Source organism: Hipposideros armiger, unplaced genomic scaffold (genome assembly GCF_001890085.2).
Source record: "Hipposideros armiger isolate ML-2016 unplaced genomic scaffold, ASM189008v1 scaffold_679, whole genome shotgun sequence".
Classification (NCBI taxonomy): domain Eukaryota; kingdom Metazoa; phylum Chordata; class Mammalia; order Chiroptera; family Hipposideridae; genus Hipposideros; species Hipposideros armiger.
In genome coordinates, this window is record NW_017732029.1 from 294,047 (window position 1) to 313,144 (window position 19,098).

At 33.9% G+C, this 19,098-nt stretch overlaps 1 protein-coding gene across 2 annotated transcripts in view; it reads right to left on the reverse strand.

Annotated features, from left to right (window-relative positions):
* The window catches only part of PDGFC (platelet derived growth factor C), a 193,908-nt gene that overhangs the window by 48,482 nt on the left and 126,328 nt on the right, over positions 1–19,098 (reverse strand). For both annotated transcript variants that reach the window (XM_019626465.1, XM_019626464.1), the window contains one exon: positions 2,294–2,474. In XM_019626465.1, the coding sequence (XP_019482010.1) occupies positions 2,294–2,474 (181 nt within the window). The remainder of the gene's footprint in view (positions 1–2,293; positions 2,475–19,098) is intronic.

Sequence of the window (19,098 nt, forward strand, 5' to 3'; positions counted from 1 at the left end):
CCATGTGGTCATAAAATCAGAAAAGGACAACCCTTGGTGTCGGCATACATACATTTTAGCTTTGTTTTATTCCGTAGCATGATAGATTGCTATTGATATGTATTTAAATTAATGTAACAGGAAGAGGATAGTTCATTTAAAATACAAAAATCTCAGTTTCAAGTTTATTTTTGTCACAAGCTTGGGATAAATAAAATCTTTGCTGCGATACAAGACCTACCATTATACATTTCATAGTAAAATTGTAATTGCTTTGTATTTAAATATTTAAGTACATTATATGTGCTAAAACTCAAACTGAAATTGTGGACTCTATACTTTTGCGAAAGTGTAGCCATGGCTTCCAAGGCCATCTTAGACTTAAAACAAACACACCAACAAGAAGCAATAAGTTCTGTGAAGCAGGATACTGTGAAAGCTTGTTAAACAGATTCTGAATGGCTTTATTCAAACAAATGATCATAGTATCAAAGTATTACCTATAAACAGTGTTTTTTTTAAATCCTTGCCTACTATTACCACTTTTCATTTCTAACTGAAATTATTAAATTTTATTGATTTAATTAAAAGTTGAGTGATTAAATTAAGAAAAGTTGGAAATTAACAAAGGAAATGGTAGAAAATCTATTGTACTAAAAAGTATTTCATAATGGTATAGAGATATGGATATCTTAAATAATCTATATAAGAAATTGATCAAGATTCATGATATAAATCTATAGCGTATATTTTAGAGTTATCTTTCAACTTCAATTTTACACAGTAGGTGATTCTGTTACTAAATTAATACATTATCATTTTCAAACTTCAGCTTGCATTTTATTGTTTCTTTTTAGCTGTATGTTAAATAATGTGTAAATTTCTAAAGTTAAACATTGATTCCATATTTTTAATTTGACTCATGAATTGCTAGCTTGCTGAGTGCGTTTTTATATCCAGTAAGAGTCTACATGTTAATGCACACAGCCCACACCATGGTGTGTTCCCGGTGTGCCAGGTGATTTGCTAAATTTCCTGTCAAAATCATTAAAGATATAAATTTTATATTATTTTAAATGGTGATAGAATTGATCATATTTTTAAAAATTATGCTAGATGACACATTCATATTCATATAGGTACTGCTGGATTACTATTATAAGCAGAATGTGATAAAAAATACAAAAAGGTTTTCAATATTTCTATTGTCGTGCAACAAATAGATACATTATTTGAGGTAATACATAAAATAAAGGGTATAAGCAATCATGATACAACTAAAAATACAATAACAATTATAATTAGAAAAAAATAGATTTCTTAAATTCTGGTGAGAACTTCAAAATTTTGAAAATTTGGGGAGGGCACAAAAGGCCATACATATTTTTCAAGCAGGAAAAATATTACGGTAAGTAGAAAAATTGAGACAACTACTTTTAAAAAGTATATTTTACTAAAATATTGATTTGAAAAGAAGTAATATTTTCTATCCACCTTTCTCCAAAAAAAGCTAAAAATAAATACGTACATGTTTAGATGGGTATAAAACACATCTGAAAAATAAATTTTGGGTAGATACAAAAAGCATGATGCCACCTTAATGGTGGGAGGAAAGAAAACATCACATAAGAGCATGAACTAAGTCAATACAGGCTTTAATTAAAATCGCATTAATGTCAGAGTGCTGGCTTTCTAGGTCTACAATGCATTCACTCCAAATATATATATGAGTTTACAAATAAGAACCACTAGAGTCCTGTGTAAGCTTCAAAATTTACATTTTTAAAGTTTGAGTAGCATTTAGCCAAAGGCAAGTGTATCATATAAGAAAGAGTCACCAAAAATGCTAGAAAACTAAAATCATCATTTATTATTTAATATAACTCACACTTGAAATTAATTCTGTAAGACATTATATAGCCCAAATTTTGATGGGGATCCCTAAATGGTAAGAGCAACAAATACACAAATTTTCTTATTTCTTTCAGGAGAAAATTCTATCTACTCTATGAAATTTCCCATCAACACTGAAATACCAGACAGTAAGTTGTGTGGTGACAGGTATGCTACTATCTTCTAAATGTTGCACAAAACATTTTATTTCATTATGTTGATAAGGTATTTAACATGGCCAGGTATCTACAGTGATGAAATTCAAGTTATATGTGATAACTAGAGTGACGTTTATTAAAAAAAAAAAAATCAAATTAAAGAAAGGTTTTTGGTTTTGGTTTTCCTGATTCTCCTTTTGGGCTGGGGTAAGAGTAAACAGAAAAGTGACCTAATTATATGGGGATCTCTAGGTGGTACTTACAGGCACGACAATGTTGTAGTGAATGCAGAATCCCGGTTCAGAAGGAAAATATTCATCAGATACAAATCTTATCCTGATTTGATTTCCTTTAGAAATCTGTTTTCCTGGCACAGTCCCAGAACCACACCAGCGCCCTAATATAGTTCCATCACTGGGGTCCTCAACTTCTACAAAATCATACCTGCAAAGAGAAACAAAAAGAAGAGAGACATAAAGCCACGGTCTGTGGTTTCGGCAATTCAAATTCCATGTTGGTGGGTGCAACGAGTCTATGGATCACAGCTATGAGTTCATACCAAATTTAACTAGATAAATGTAACCAGATATTCAAAAAAAAAAAAAAAGACACACTGAAAATGCATCCCTACTAAAGAAATATGTGTCTTTTTTTTCCCCCCGCCCCCTCATGGGGACGGAAGGGGGAGGGGGGGAGAAATATGGGTCTTTTAATCTAAGCCTTCCCCTCTTACTGTTAATGAACTCCAAATTCACTAAATAGCCATCTCAAAATATAACTATTTTGTATGAAGCAACCATATCTGACATTCGATTCATGGATTATTCCATTTAATTTCCATTTGGACATGACAGCCTTACTCCAATCTTAATTGTTATTATTGCTGCCCATTACTTTCGGGCAGTAACTCGTTCACCCTAGTCAGGCTCCTTGGCTCCCTTTCCTCATCTGTGATGCAAGCTTCTCTAGAACCACTTCATTATATACACATCCTTCGAATCTCACTCTGTACTGTGCTGTCTCCATGGAGACCTTTCTGGGTATTCTCAGTTCACCGTCATCTTTCTCTTTTTGATAAACACATAGTTTCAATATACATGCAAGTGATCCATCTTCTTACTGAGGCTGTTAAGTCACTGAAGAAAGAGATCTGTTCTTTTACATACTTTTATTTTACATTGCACTACACACAGGCTCTTAAACATAAGAAATAAATATTGTTTTTAATAGATGTTAACTTTGGTTTGGAAGGTTTAGAGCAGTAGTACTCAAGAGAGCAATATTACCCTTTTAGAGAATGCTTTGGAAATTTTGTAGAGGCATTTTAGGTTATTTCAATGATTGAGGGTGAGGAGGGCACTATCAAATTTAGTGGGCAAGGTCCATGGATATTCAACAATGGGAAGTCCCGAAAATGAGCAGGCCCAACTTGCTCCATGCCTTTCAAGTAGTTCACTGGGCATTTGTGTAGGTGACATTTCTGCTATTGTTCATTGGCGCCCAGAACCTAATTGTCTCACATATCAGCACGGATATGTTTGCAGTTTCAATTTAAGACCAACTTTCCAAAAATTAAACTATCAAATAAGTAGAAGAAAGTGAATACTTTGGAACTTTACTAAGAGTTACTATTTTGGAAAAAAAAAAACACCAAACATATCAGGAACACTACTTATACTAATTGCATCACAATTAAAACAATTAAACGTATCTATTTAGTCTATAATCATAGCTGTCATCATCACAATGATTCTATTTAAAAGATGCAAATATTTGACTACTTCCTTTTATTTTTAAGTGTAATTGTGCACGTGCATTTATGTATTTCAATACACTATTTTAACATTTATTTACTTTTAATATTTAATTACTTTGTCATTATCTCAGCTTTATATAGCATGCAGGCCACTGTATTTTAAAAATGATTGCACACATAATTAGATGATTGCTTATATGAATTGTACTTCAAAATACTAAAAAGGACATTGCAAAATGTGATACAAGAGAAGTTGAAAACCATTGGCAATTTTTTTATAAGTTTAAATTCAGTAGATACCAGACAACTAAAAATAATATATTTTGTGCTGTATTGAATTTACAGAAGAAAAAAATTGTTGACAAAGGACAATATATATAATGAACCAATTATACTCATAAGTCTTGGTCCCAAAGAAGCATCCAGAACTCTCATGGCATGTAACTTCACCTGTCTCAGCCTCATTTTCCTTGTCCTTAAATTGAGGATAATGCTCCCTAACTCACAAAGATGTTTTAAGAAAGGAAAAAAGGACAACACAGTACCTAAAACATTGTTAGCACACAGCTGCTACTCAATAAAGTTTGACCCTCATCTCTAACCTGCATCTCTGCCCCCACCCCACACCTACCTTTTAATATAACCTCGCAAGTTTGAAAGCAATAAATACAAAAACTTGAATACAAAGGGGAGAGTCTATTTCTGCTGTATCATGTGACAAGTCCAGGGTTATAAATTACAAATGCATGAGACAGCCAATATAACCAATCCAGGAATTTTGGTGTATGTGTGTGGTAGAACCAGGAAGTAGTGGGGTTGGTGGTACAGGAGTTGAGTAGAATAGACCTAAGTAGTTATTTCAGATATACAGAAGTTGATAACTACCATTTTAAATCAAAGGGTGATTTTTATATCAATATTTTTACTTGTGAAATAAAGCTTCTATTCATAGAAGATTTGTTTGTTCTGAGCCTATCTGACTACCACTGCGGCTAGTTTACAGAGAGCCAGATTTCAGGCCTGGTCAATCATTCTACAAGTTTTTATGAAGCATTGACTTGGTGCAAAGTGCTATGCTAGATTCTCCAGATACAAAGATGAAACTATAGCTTCTTTGGGCTCAGGGTCCATAAAACACTTTGGTGAGTGCTCTAATGAGGGGATGTAGGAAATACTGTGGAATACTGGCAGAGTAAGAGTAATTCTATACAGTGAGATTAAGGTCAGCTTACAAAGAAACATGTGGGCTGTCAATGAGTACTGATTGACCAGGGGTGAAAAGGGGGGAAATGGGAATGCCTTCTAGCGAGGCATACAATACATAAGATGTAATACAAGAAAGAAGGGGCCAGGCATGGCCAACTGTGAATAGAGGATGGGAGACAAACAAGTAGATGGAGATCAAACTGGAAAAAATCAGTGCAGGTGAGAAGGCATTGGTCTTTCAGAGTCAGATAATCAAATGTTATTTGGTAGGCCAAATGTTACAAACAGGTAAGCACAGTTTTAATAGGTAATATGTTTCTTTTAAAAAAATTTAAGTCAACATTGTAAAAAGTGGAATTTCAGAGAAAAATCTGCATTACAGGCATTTTTTTTTAGTTTGATGTTCTGGTAGTACTAAATATCATTAGTCTTAGTGTGACTCCATGAGAGCTCAGATCTCCAGAACTGGTGTCAATGCAAGGAGAGGATGTATCTGTTTTTAATTTACTGCTTTCTCCTTAGCACCTATGTGTCAGGCACATGATAAACACTATATCGGTGTTTGCTGAATGAAAGGGTGAACATTGGACCTTCATTCCTTCATACCAACTATGGCTGGGGCCAAATGGAAATAGCTTTAGACAGGATATGCTCTTGCCAATTTTAAAAAACAATCCGTATATCTCTTTTCTATATAGTTTTAAAATACCCAGATCCTCATTTATTTACATGACTCGCCCATGTAGGTATCTGAGTTTGTCTCCCTTGCAGCATATGAGGCACACACAGCCTTGGAGGTTTCCATGAGGGAGTAACATAGACAGAATCATCACATACTTGAGGAATGCCAGGAAACAATAACATTTCAAATGTGGGTAGAAAGGAAAGGCCTTTTAACAAAAACATCCTGAAAAGTAGCAGCAGGGAAACCACTGTGAGTGATGGCACAGAGCTAAGGAAACGGAGGCTGTCCACCAGAAGCAGAGCTGGTCAAGGGTGCCAAGTGCCAGGAAAGATCAAAGAAGATGAAAACCAAAATATTCCCATTGGTTTGGCAATAACGAAGTCATTTTCAGTAAACTGGTTGGGCAAAACACATAGTGCCAAACTTTTTCTTCACACCATTTTCAAAATACCTAGTATAATCTTTCTAATAGAAGCATTTTAAGAGAAAATGATATCACATGAAACAAACTTAAAACTGACATCTCACATACCTATCCTCCTGGAGTAAATTTAAAAGGAGTTTTTAAGTACACATGGAAATACCTGGATTAAAAATGTTAAGAATTTATTAAGGAACAAATAAGCCTTAAACTTGGTCTTATCTAACTTATATCCTGATCTAAAAAGCACTGTCCTGCGAATAAGAGGAGAGTGACAAGTATATTATTACTTTTTTCATGAAGATTTTCTACTGAGTTTGCTGCTATTAAAAAAGCAAACAAGGGCCAGCTGAGTGGTGTGTTAGTTAAGAGTTGGCTTGGGATGCCAGCTCTGAGCAGCAGGGCCCGGGTTCGGATCCCACATGTGGGCCAGTGACTCTGCGCCCTCTACAGCTAAGATGGTGAACAACAGCTCAACTTGGAGCTAGGCTGCCATGAGTCGCCAGCTGCAGTGGGGGCTGCCCGACAGCTGGCATGCACTTTTGTGAGCTGCTGTGAGAAGTCATCCAATGGCCAGCGAGGACTGCCTCAGCCGGGAAGAGCACAATGATAATACCAACATGGGCCAGAGAAGCGACATCCTCCACAACTAGACTAAAGAACAAAGGACAGCAACTTGTCTGTTCCCCTTCCCTGATTCCCCAATGCTGTTCCCCTCCCCCAATTCCCCAATAATATCTTTAAAAAAACAAAAAAAAACAATGGAAAACACTAATCTTTATAACAATTTCTGAATTTGCAGGTAGACAACTGGCTATTAATTCTTACATGCTCATACAAGTCTGAGCACATATGTTTATCACAGTGCTTTAAAAATCTACATAGTTTTCCATTCCATGAAGGTTAAATGAAGTGAATAGCTAAAAAAGTACTCTGTTCTTTGCTTATAAAACAGTAAAACTTAACATATGCTACTAATTGTTTCATAGTAAATTAGGCATTTTAAGGTTTTTTTCAGAAGTAGTATCATATATTAGTCATCGAATTATTCTACCATTAATTTTATGGCCATACCAAACAATTGTTTAGATGTCTATGGAACTGAAAATTATTAATATCATTATTTACTGAGACTTAGTGTTCCCTCTTAATGAAAACAGTAAATCCCCTTGATAAAGGATATAGTTATAAAAATAGCATTTTTTAAATTAAATCATATTTAAGATCATGTAAAATAGACCAAGGGAAGATCTACCTGGAAAGTATCCCCACGCCTTATTGTGCTATTGATTCAAAATAGAAAAACAAAACAAAACATTGCCACTTGATTCCATTTCTCTTTTTAACTTATTTGAGAATATAGAATGTTGTTAAAAAAAAAGGCTAATGTATTAAATCCAGCCGCCTTCCCTATCTTTTGAAGTTTTTCTCTTTTCTGATAGAATGCCATTGGCAGAATATGGTATTCAGTGCAGAAGTTGGATGGTTGACATAACAGAGTTCAAAACATCAACAAGAAAATGAAGAGAGAAAACAATGACGAAAGAAATCTGTAGGCCTTAGCCAAATGAAAGGGAAATGATAAAACCATTTGACACAGAAAAGTGAAATCACAAAACATAATCATCCTTAAAGGCAGAAATCCGCACATGCCCAGGTGACTGCTCAGGAGACATGGTAATCTTATAATACACTCTCAGGTATTAATTTCCAGCATGCACAATTGCTCACATCAGCATTTAAAGGATTTGCTAAACCTATTTTATGAGCCAATCAAACATCACTTTCTCACGGCAACATGATACAGAGAGCACAGTGCTAAGTGGTTTATAATGATCACTCCCTTTCTCTAACATACCCCTGGGGACCCAGGAGGATTTATGTTCTTTTATGTTTAACAAACAAGTCTGGTATTGTAGACAAAATTTTCATTCTCATGTGGGAATTTAAAAACTGGGAGGCCATGAGGATGGCTTTCTTACTCCTAAGAATTGTAAGGAGTATACCAAAGAAATAAATTCACGGGTAAACATAATTGTCAGACACCCAGCTTCCTTCAACAAAAATAAACCAACCCTGCAAAACAGGCTGTTTCCAGTTCATACTAAGTAAAACCCTGTCAATTAAATCTACCCCATGAATTATCGAACTTGACGGTAGTGTGGAAACCCTGCCAACAAATAGATGTGGATCTTAAAAAGGCCTAGCTCTGCAAGTGGCAGCTGGAGTCTGAGCTTGTTGGGAAAGGTAATAAAATTAATAAGATGACAGTTATTCTATAGTACTTATTGGCTCATACCTCAGTTTAGCACAATATAACTCATATACAGAATACAGCTTTTAAATCCCTACTTGGACACCAACATGTTTATCCATACTTCAGCTTACATTGAAAATATTTTTTAATAATAATATTTATTAATTTCTTCTTATAGCTTTGCTTACTTAATCCTCACCAAAATTTTGAGAAAAGTTGTTACTGTTATTGTGCCTGTTTTATGTTTTATACATTTTTTTCTATGCTAAGTACCTGGTTAAGGTCACATAGCAATTAAATGCACAGCCCAGGGTTCAATTTTGACAGTTGAAGTCCAGAGCTCATGCTCTTGAGTGCTAAGTGATGGTGTGTACTATATTTTTAATATGCCTATATGATTATATTTCCTTTATTTTGATGCTTAACTGCAGAGAATTTGTGTGTCTTTGTGCAAATTGGCCAAAAGGTCTTGTCCAATAGCTGGGGAAACATTAAGGGTTATTCACATAAAACCAATTAGTCAACTTGGTAATTTTACAGATATTTATTTCAATTAATTTGGTAATATTTGTTTTTAGGGAGTCTAAAATTCTTTAAGAAGAGTTTAAACCTATATAGGAACATGTAAGTCAAATCAACAAGCACACTTCAGAGGACTGAACGATGATACATGATGGGATAATTCTCATGAAAAATGAGAGTTCTACCTGTGAGATACAGTCATGTTGCACATGGTATGAAATTAATTGATTAAAATTATCTTATTCCTAAATAAAAATACTTCAAATATATAACCCATAATTAATCCATAAGCTAGAAAAATGAAGCAAAACAAAGGAAAGTATAAGATAAAAACTAACAACGTCAAAAACTATGAGTTATATTCAAAAACAAAATTAAAATTTAGAATTAAAACCAAAGCTTGTTCTCAGAAAGGAGAGTGACAGCGGGAGCAAAAGAGAATATGAATCAAGAATTTATATAGTGAGAGTGAGGAAAAAGACATAATGATAGATGAAAATGCATTTAAATTTTGTATGTTTTATGACAATTAAATTTGAAAAGCTACATGAAATAGATGACTTACTAAAAAAGTAAATGATTGAAGTTGACTGAAAAATTATAAAAAGTGAACCAATCAATGAATCTAGAAGAAATGGAAACACTTGTCAGACATTTAGCAATACAAAAGATGCAATAATATGGAGTTTATAAGACAGCTCTATTTGACTTCAAAGGGACATTTGTTTCCAATTTTATAGAAGCAATTGAAAATGACAGAGATCTCCCTAATTAATAATAAAGTAAGCTAGCCTAAATCATGTGCATACAGTTAACAATACAGCATTATGTACTTCAAAGTTGCTAAGAGACTGGATCTTAAATGTTCTCACCACACAAAAGAAATGGAATTATGTGACATTAAGGAGGTTAGCTAACTCTACAGTGGTAATCACATAGCAATATATGTATATCAAAGCAACACATACACCTTAAACTTACACAGCATTTATATCAATTAAATGTCAATTTATATCAATTAAAAAGCTAGAAAAATAATAATGTTTAATAAATGAAAAAATCTGTATTACACTTCTTTCAAATGGCAATATCAAACATTACAAATTAAGATAAAGTTCACTCATAAATTGAAGGAAATGCAAAAATCCCAAATAAAATTTAATCAAATACTCCACCAGTGAATTAAAAGATATAATACTTCATGATAGAGTATGGATTCAGTTCATGAATATGAGCATGAATGTAGAAATCACCTTTTAGAATATTAAAAGAAAAAAAAACTATGATATATTAACAAATGCTGAAACAACATGATAAAATCAACTACTTAGATAAAAATTGAGTAAATTGTGACTAGCAGAAAACTTTTAAATTATGGTAAAAATATTTAACAGGATGTAACTGCAGGTTTTATATTAAGTAAAATCATTCTTGTTAAAGTTAGAACAAAGATAGGGTTGGCTATTCTTGCCATTATTTTCAGTGTTTTAGGGGGAGGGCGTGAGCTATTTTAGTAAGACATGAAAGAAGATAAATGTTGTAATAGATGTAGTAGAGAAAAGTGACCATAGTTGATAATATATTCCCATGAGGACAGCCTGTAGCAAGGTAAACAGAGATTGGAAAAGCTTTGGAATAATCAGGTGGGATGGGTTGGTTTGGAGTTTGGTAGGGGAGGCAGAGGTAAAGAATGGTTACATGCTGTATGGATATATTTTGCAGGTAGATTTGATTCTAGCTGGTGTGGTGTATGAAAAAAAATGATTCCAAAGTTGTTTGCTTTAAAAACCATATGGAACTTGAAAAGAATTTAGTAAAGTGACTAAATATAGGATCAATATGCAAATCCAATAGTTATTCCTTATGATGGCAAAAACCAGAAACTGAATTGGAAAAATGTACTTCACAGTAGAATTATAAAAATGCATAGTAATTAATTTAACCAGTAAAGTATAAATGTTATATGAGGAAATGTATAAAATATTACTAAATAACAAAAAAAGCATACATTTACTGTAATTTTTTAAATGAAAATCCCAACAAAGCTTCTATAAAATGTTTGTAGGAGATAATAAGCACAGTAACAAAGCAAACATTATGTAGTACATGCTATGTGCCAGATATTCTATAAATATTAACTCATTCAATCTTCAAACAACCTTATTCATAGCTATTGTTATTATACACATATTAAAAATAAGAAAACTAAGGTACAAAGAGACAGTGTAACAAGGCAAAAGTCATTTTAGCTACAAGTAATAGAGTTGGGGTAGGAACCTTGCTCTAGGGCTTAGAACCGACATTCTTAACCATTACACAAGACTGTATCTAGTTAAACAAGACACAGTAAAGACTCATCCAGCTCAATATGCCACTATTCATAATTCACCTTTGAGAATTCTCATTTAAATTCACCAGACACTCTTCTTTAAAATGGAGAAACCATGAACTCTCCAGGAGTTGTGAGGATTAAATGAAAAAATGTATATAAAGTCTTTAGAATAGTCCCTGCAAATATGCTGCTCAATAAGTGGTCAGTTTTGTTTGTTTGTTTATAAATAATTGCTATCATTGCAACTACATATGCAAGTCATGGAAGACTCCACCCTGTGGCATAGCAGATCCCAGAGCGCTCATAGAGTAACAAGTCCCACAGATCACTTCTGTTGGCTTATGGTCGACTCCAGCCTCCTGGCCTTTCTTCCCTGTGGGTGTAACTGTACTGAATCTAACCTGCCTAGAACAATATAAGAATATATGTGTTTGTTATTACTATTAACAATTATTTCTTTCATTGTAGTAGAAGACAGAGTCATCAATAGATTTGAAAATAATGAATATGTAATTTTTGTGTCAGTATTTTATGTCCTGTAAAATAAATGCAATAACAGTGTCAACTTTATGACTGGTGTAGAGGTTCATTGAGTTAATATATAAAAAAGCACATTGAGTTAATATATAAAAAGTGCGGTATTTTTTTCCTAAGACTGATCACTCCTTGAAATGTATGATTACCTATCCTTAGTCAATTACTATCTGTGTGTAGGGATGCATTTTTATAGAAACATCATGTCACTGTTATTGAAAAAATCCAAGATTTAGGCAGCTAATCTATGTCAATTCAGAGATTTGGTATAGTATTCATGTTGCACTCTACTCTAAGGACCATGTCTAGTACTCTTCATCACTATCTTAGAATAAGCTTTACAAAAAAATCTCATTAACATTTAGGCCTACAGTGTGATGCTTTGTGGCATGTGGCTGTTTATTAGATGCATACTGAGTGAATCGCTGTTAAATTAGTAAAAATTAAATAACACTTCATATGAATGATTGGCAATCTACCTTTATTACATGTGCCAACAAATGAACCACTGTAGTATTGAAAAAAAGTTGAGGAACTAAATTTAAAATATGAGATCGACATTCTATTTAGACGAAAGCTAAATTTTTCTCTCATTAATTATTACCTTATCATTTTCTCTTCTACTTTCAACACATAGGGTAAGAATAAAGGGAGAGTGTGCCCGTAGAAGTAGGTGGATATAGAAATAAGGTGAGACCTCCTCCAATACAACCCAAACACTGAGCTTAGGGATTCTAGGAGTATTGAAATGGGAATGTATATATTAAGGTTTACTTAAGAGGCATCACAATTTAAGATTAAGGAAGGGCTATGAGTATGCTTTCTCATCTACCCAACCCCACGACTGTTGTAGAAATAGGAAACCCACAGTCAACCACTACCAAAAGGCGACTTACAGGCTACTTTTTCCATACAGTCTTTGAATAGCTGAATTTCATTGTCTAAACATATTTCTGAAAGGTCATGACATCATCAATCAAGACATCTTTAAAGGATTTTTCTACAGGTTAAGTTCGTTGGGTTTTTATCTATGCTGGATCCTTGCTACACTTGCAAATACTAAGGTACTCTAGATATGGATTTATCTATGGCTGAGACAAACATTTAAGTGGCATGATAATAAAAATTTGGCCCAAATTCCTATAATGCTCATCAAAACATTACCATCACTTCAGGCCTGATTTTAAAAGAAAATAGTTAAATGTTTGATCAACAGCATAAGGCATTTTAAAAAGCTCATCTGTTTGGATACACAAATTTACCTTTCGATGATCACGTCTGTGAAATTGATGAGTTTGTTATATAATATACCAAAGTGAAATGAAAATGTTCATCTTTTCAGGATATCAGAGAATTTCAGTACAGTTCCTAAAATGTTACAGGAAACTCTAAATATTTATTTTGAGCATTTATGCTTATTGAATATTTATTTTTACAATGAAATGATTTCCCCTAAGTGAATTCTGAAAAAAAATTCTCAGAGTTTAAAATAACTTTTAGTCATTCCAGCATAATTCATTATTCAACATTTTGACATCAGTAAGAACAGATCCATACATGGAACTGTAACAAACGCAAACAGATGAGGAGAGCATGTCATGCCTGATTGATGAACTGACTATTTAAGGAAATAGGTGTTCAATATAAAATGGCTCTAGGCTTCAGGTTCCTCTTTCGAAAAATAAAGGAACAAATTAGATAGACTAGAAGGTCATTTTTTTTTTTAAATCTTAGCTTTTTTTTTTTTTATCTTGTTTGAGGACCAAGTCACATTGCCTGCCTTTGGTATATGCAGTCAAAAAACGCAGCTTATACATAGAACATGTTATTAAAACAATACCCACTACAATATTTTCTAGAATTTTTTTATTATTTTCAAACTCTATATAGCACTGTTATCACCAAAATCATAATTGTCTACAGGTAACATGCATGGAAACCAACTGATAAATACCAATGTAGTATGAAATTAGAGAGAGAACAAAAAGAGTAACAGCATTGAGAAGCCAAGCAAAGGCTCTCATCATGATTGCTGTATTGTGCAAAGCATGCCCTCTGACCATGCAGGTCCCAGGTGAGGAGAAACTCTAATCCCATCAAGGGAAGTGACACCCTCTCCACTGGAAATGTTACAGTGTCTCCTCCTACGTCACTTTCTCAACACTCTTCCAAAGTGACAGCTAGTGAAGGAGGAAGGCCTATAACTACTACCGATTGTAAACACGGTCTTGCAGGACACAGCCCTTGTTATGTATTGCGCAGCACAAATCACACCTTAAAAAGGCATCCTTTAGAGCACAAAAGCACATTTTGGAATTCATTTGACATATGCTCTGTCTGACTCTCCTGATAAGAAATATATCCTGTATTCCTTGGCATATGTAATACCAATCAGAGAGGTTCCAAGAGGCAATAACAGAATGAGGTCTGGCACAAAGAAGATGCATAATAAATGGAAGAAGTTTTTATCACTTAATGAAAATTCATAGTTTTCTAGACTTTCTAGTTTTTCGTTCACCTGAACTGTCTAATTTAAAGTATAAGAATGTTTCAACTAACCAGAATTTTACTGCTATTCTGTATGCTTTCCAACTTTTCTTCAGTGATCGCTATAAAGAATATATGTATGTGTGTGTATACATACATAGGCATATATGAATATGTATATACACACATATATGAGCACATATACACACATATACATATTCATACATACATATATATGTGTGTGTATGTGTTTAAGGTATAAAAAAAGGGTATAGGTAGAATAGGTAAAATTCTACTTATATCATTTTCATTTTTATAATTACCTCTTAGGTAAACTCATATTTACTAAGGCTGTTCACTATCAATCTACCCAATTAATCTCTTAGAATACTTTAAAAACAAAACAAACAAAAAAATGCAGACTCCAGAGATGCAATTAGGTAAAGCTGGTATAATTTTTTTTTAAAGGGTTTACTTAGCAATTTTGAAGCAATCCATCTTCACTAGAGAACCAGATTCTGTGGAGACTAAAATAAACTATTTAATGGAAATTTAGTGAAGTATAGACATTAATGACATTTCTGAGATTTCAAATCTTGACTAAAGAAAAATAATTTAACCTCTTTCATGGGAAATTTAGAATTTCAGAAATTAAAGAAACAAGTCACCCTATTCATACCACATGTTCAAAGTATGAAAACAACTTTTTGACTCTTGTGTTCACTGTTATTTGCAATGACAAAAGATTTATGGGTTATATGGGATTATATGTCCACAGAAACCGATTACAGAATGAGGTTTAAAAAAAAAGAAAAAAAGACTGTCATTTCTCAAGAAATAAAACAAAAACAAAACAAATCTTCATATGAAAGGAAACATTTCAGATTGTTAGATGATTTGATCACTCTAATAAGTCCTGCTAAGGCGATTACTTCATATTTTGCGGCATGAAAAGGAAATAAGAAATACTAGGCTTAGCGCCCACTTGGCTAAATCCACCTTCCTGGGCAATATCCCTATGCAGGATTTTTTTGGCCTCAGGTTTGTTTTATTTTCCTCTTCTCACTTTTAAAATTTTCCTCTTGCTCTGTATTTATTTCTTTCCTTATCCTGTTAAAATTACCCCTTCAAGGTGCTTTTATATCCATCATTCCTACCCTAGCCTTTAATAGATTCCTGTGCTACCAGAAAACTGAGCAGTTTTGAACAATTTCAAATACATCGCTCACTACATTTCCTCTTTTGCTCCAGGTGTTTTCTCCTAGATTTTCACTCCTTGACAAAAGAAATAGGAGAGCTTTTTTTTGTTTTCCCCCTCTGGATCGTCTCATGACTTCTGTTCACATATTCAGAAATTCTTATCTGCCTACTTATGACACTGAGCCTCAATTTCCCGCTCTGAAAATGCCAAGACTCAATCATGTGTTTCAGTTCTTAATTGTATTAGCTTTAGAGATAAAGAAGAAAATTATAAAAAGATAAGAATACCAAATCATTTGGCAGTGTGAGAAAACTCCCATTAATATTATTTCAGTAATTTAACAGAACCAAACAGAAACTAGACCTCATGAGTTCAGAAAAGCTATGTTAATGATCACACAAAAATTGAGGTCCTATAACTTAGCTACCTGTAGTGATTTTATGTACTCCCGTTTCCATTACAAAGCTGTTTATATTTTCATTTAAATTACAGTTTAAAATATGATAATACATATTTAAGTGTCTTTAAATTATCTCTAGTATAGGATAATTCTAAAAATAAACATAGAATGTAAGCTCTTCCAAGGCAGAAACTGCCTGCCTTTCTTTCTTTCTTTCTTTCTTTCTTTCTTTCTTTCTTTCTTTCTTTCTTTCTTTCTTTCTTTCTTTCTTTCTTTCTTTCTTTTCTTTTATTTTCTTGCTTTCTTTCTTTTTTTAAATCTTCATGTCCCCAGGCTTGATCTTTTATGTGACACTTTGGCATGTGTGGTGTGAACAGTGGTGCATTCCATTTAGCTAATATGAAAACCAAACTACAAACAATGAAGGGAAATAAAAGATAAAGCAACAGGCCTCCTCTCTGTGCCCCCACCCCAAACTTCAGGGATCTGATGAAACACACCAACTTTCCATTCTACTTGTGGGCCTTTGGGCAACTGAGTAATTGTGGGCTACTTAGGGCTTTAGTCATTAGTGAACCTCAAGCGGGGTGAGACAGCATATTTCATCAGATGGCAAATATGATCACATTTTGTCAGTACAGCAACTCCAGCAATAATAGTCCTGTCATAAGTCAAGAACGTACTTTATGTCACCACGCTATGACTAATGAGTTCCGAGCACATAGCGGCAGTACGTTTCATTGGATATACTTAGAAGTTGCATAACGGCAACTTTTTAAATATTGAGCATGGAATCCTCTAAAACAAAGGATTCCATGCTCAATATTTAAAATGCTGATTGATTTAAATCTCTTACCATTAATAATATTACTTCCACTACTCTACTTGGCACATTTTCACTTATCCTTCAGCTAAGTATCTTTTCAGTTAGGTATGACCTCTTCAGAGAAGCCATCTGAGTCCTCCAGGCAAAGGTGGCAACATTTCACAGTATGGTCCACACCACACCCATTACGATTTTGAGTTAGATTTTTCACATGCCTGTCCCTTCACTAGTCAATGTTTTCTGGTGGCCAGGGGCCCATCTAATAATCTTTCTATTCCCAAAATTGAGCACGGTATTTGGTCCATTCATAACAGGGACTAAATGACTCTTGTGTGATGGATGGATGGATAGATGGATGGATGGGTGAGTTTACACATACATAATATGCTTACATACATATTTACATACACATATATGTAGACAGGCTATGAAATAATCATGATTACACATGTGGTGTTGAAATATCCCTAATCACTAATATTTATGCTCTTGAACATTTTTTTCCTTTTTTCTTTAATTCTGGCTCTTCACAAACAAGCATGACTAATTTTCTCAAAATAATTGTAAATAGGTTTTTAAAAAGGAGGACACTAGACTTCATTCAAAGTAATAAATTGCACACTATTTTTTAGAAATGCATTACAATGTTCATCATTCATCATTTTCTCACATACTAACCATTACCAAAGTGGTAAGCACTTTGATTTGCTATATATACTTGGCACACTAGCTTAATACTTGTTATGTGATGTGCTGTATTTTAATTTTACAGTTTAGCTATCTTATTGTTTCTTTCTCAAATCTATCTTCAAGTAAAAACATTTTCAGATCCACGGGAAGTCGAGTTAACTAAGCACACATAAGTATATACCTCACCCTCAGTAGTGGTCACTATAATGAATAAAAGATTGGAAAACCAGTATTATTTACATATTCTCTAGAAAACTCAAATCTCATTTTTATTACCAACCATCTTCTTTGGCTAAACATTTTACTTTTCCCAAGAAAGTCACAAGCAGGACTGAAGATGATTTTTTCTAATTCTTCCCACCTGCTTTCTTAAACAGGAGATGAATGAATTATCAAGTGTTCTACAATTAATCCTTCTCCCTTATCACATGCAGCCCATCACACAAATTGTTAGTTCACATAGTTTTGTTTATTCCAAAATATTTTTATTTCCTCTCTTCATACAGGAATCCTATAATTTCAGGCCCCCATTAACGGAACCCAAATTATTCCAATGGCTTCCCCAAAGCCTCTCTAACCACCTACTCATTCTCCTTCTTTCACACACCATTTCTCTAACCACTGTGAGGCTTATGTACCCTCTAAACAGCCTTATTTTGTCGTGCCACTTTCATAAGACATACACTGACACACATGCCACATACAAAGCCACCAATGGTTATTTTGTTCTTTGTCAAATCAGAACTTTGGACATTCTATTTTACACTTAAATTTAATGTATTTAATTCTGGTTTATAGGTTGGCATTTTCAGAGTTTGGTTAACATAAGCCTGTGATTGAGAAACTGATCTCTGTTTTCAACATGCTATTCAAATCAGATTTTGAGTCATCTCAGCCACAGGCCACCTTCTAGTAGTGAATTCAGGAAAGTAAATATCAACTTTTGATGTCTCCTGGCAGCCACCCTGCTGGTGACCTCCTACTAGGCTATTCATTTCTTTTTTTCTTTTTTTTTTAGCTGAGCCATCCTGTCACCTGTTGGCAGCTCAACGGCAGCTCAGCTCGGGCCGGGAATTGAACCGCTGTTGTTTAGAGCTCGCACTCTTGAGCGAGCTCTTAACCAACTGAGCCACTTGGCAGGCCCAGGCTATTTATTTCTGTTCAGATTTCTACACTTTGCAAATGCATTGTATTCCTCACAATTTACCATTTATTTTCATAATATCTTGCTTGTTTCAAAAATAGCTATCTCTAGCTAGTGTAGATGTTGACTGAGGGCCAGGATTACATTAATGCTTCTGCTTGGTCACTCAAGCCTCCTTCCCCTTAGTCACTAAGCACACATTCTCTCATTATAATAAACTCATATCACCTAACCACAGCACCATAGCCAGAGCTAATAAACTTGACCTTTGCACCAATTGGAAAAGAATTGATTACTACAAATTCTTACTATTAGCAAACAGTTTTGGGACAAAATCACATGCTGTAAGCCAGTGGCTACTTTATTATCAAAATCATCAAATAGGAAGTAAATTGTCAATGTGATCATGGGGTTATTACTTAACAATTTACACTCTTTTACAAGGTGTTATTTTTATTTAGTTTTATGATGAAAAGGAAAGACAGACAATGATGATTTTCTTGCCTAGTAAATAATCTAACAGTTAATAGAGATACAGATCATTTTATTTTCATATAATGCAATGCCTTAGAGCAAAGGTGTGAATACCATCTCTGTCATTTACTAC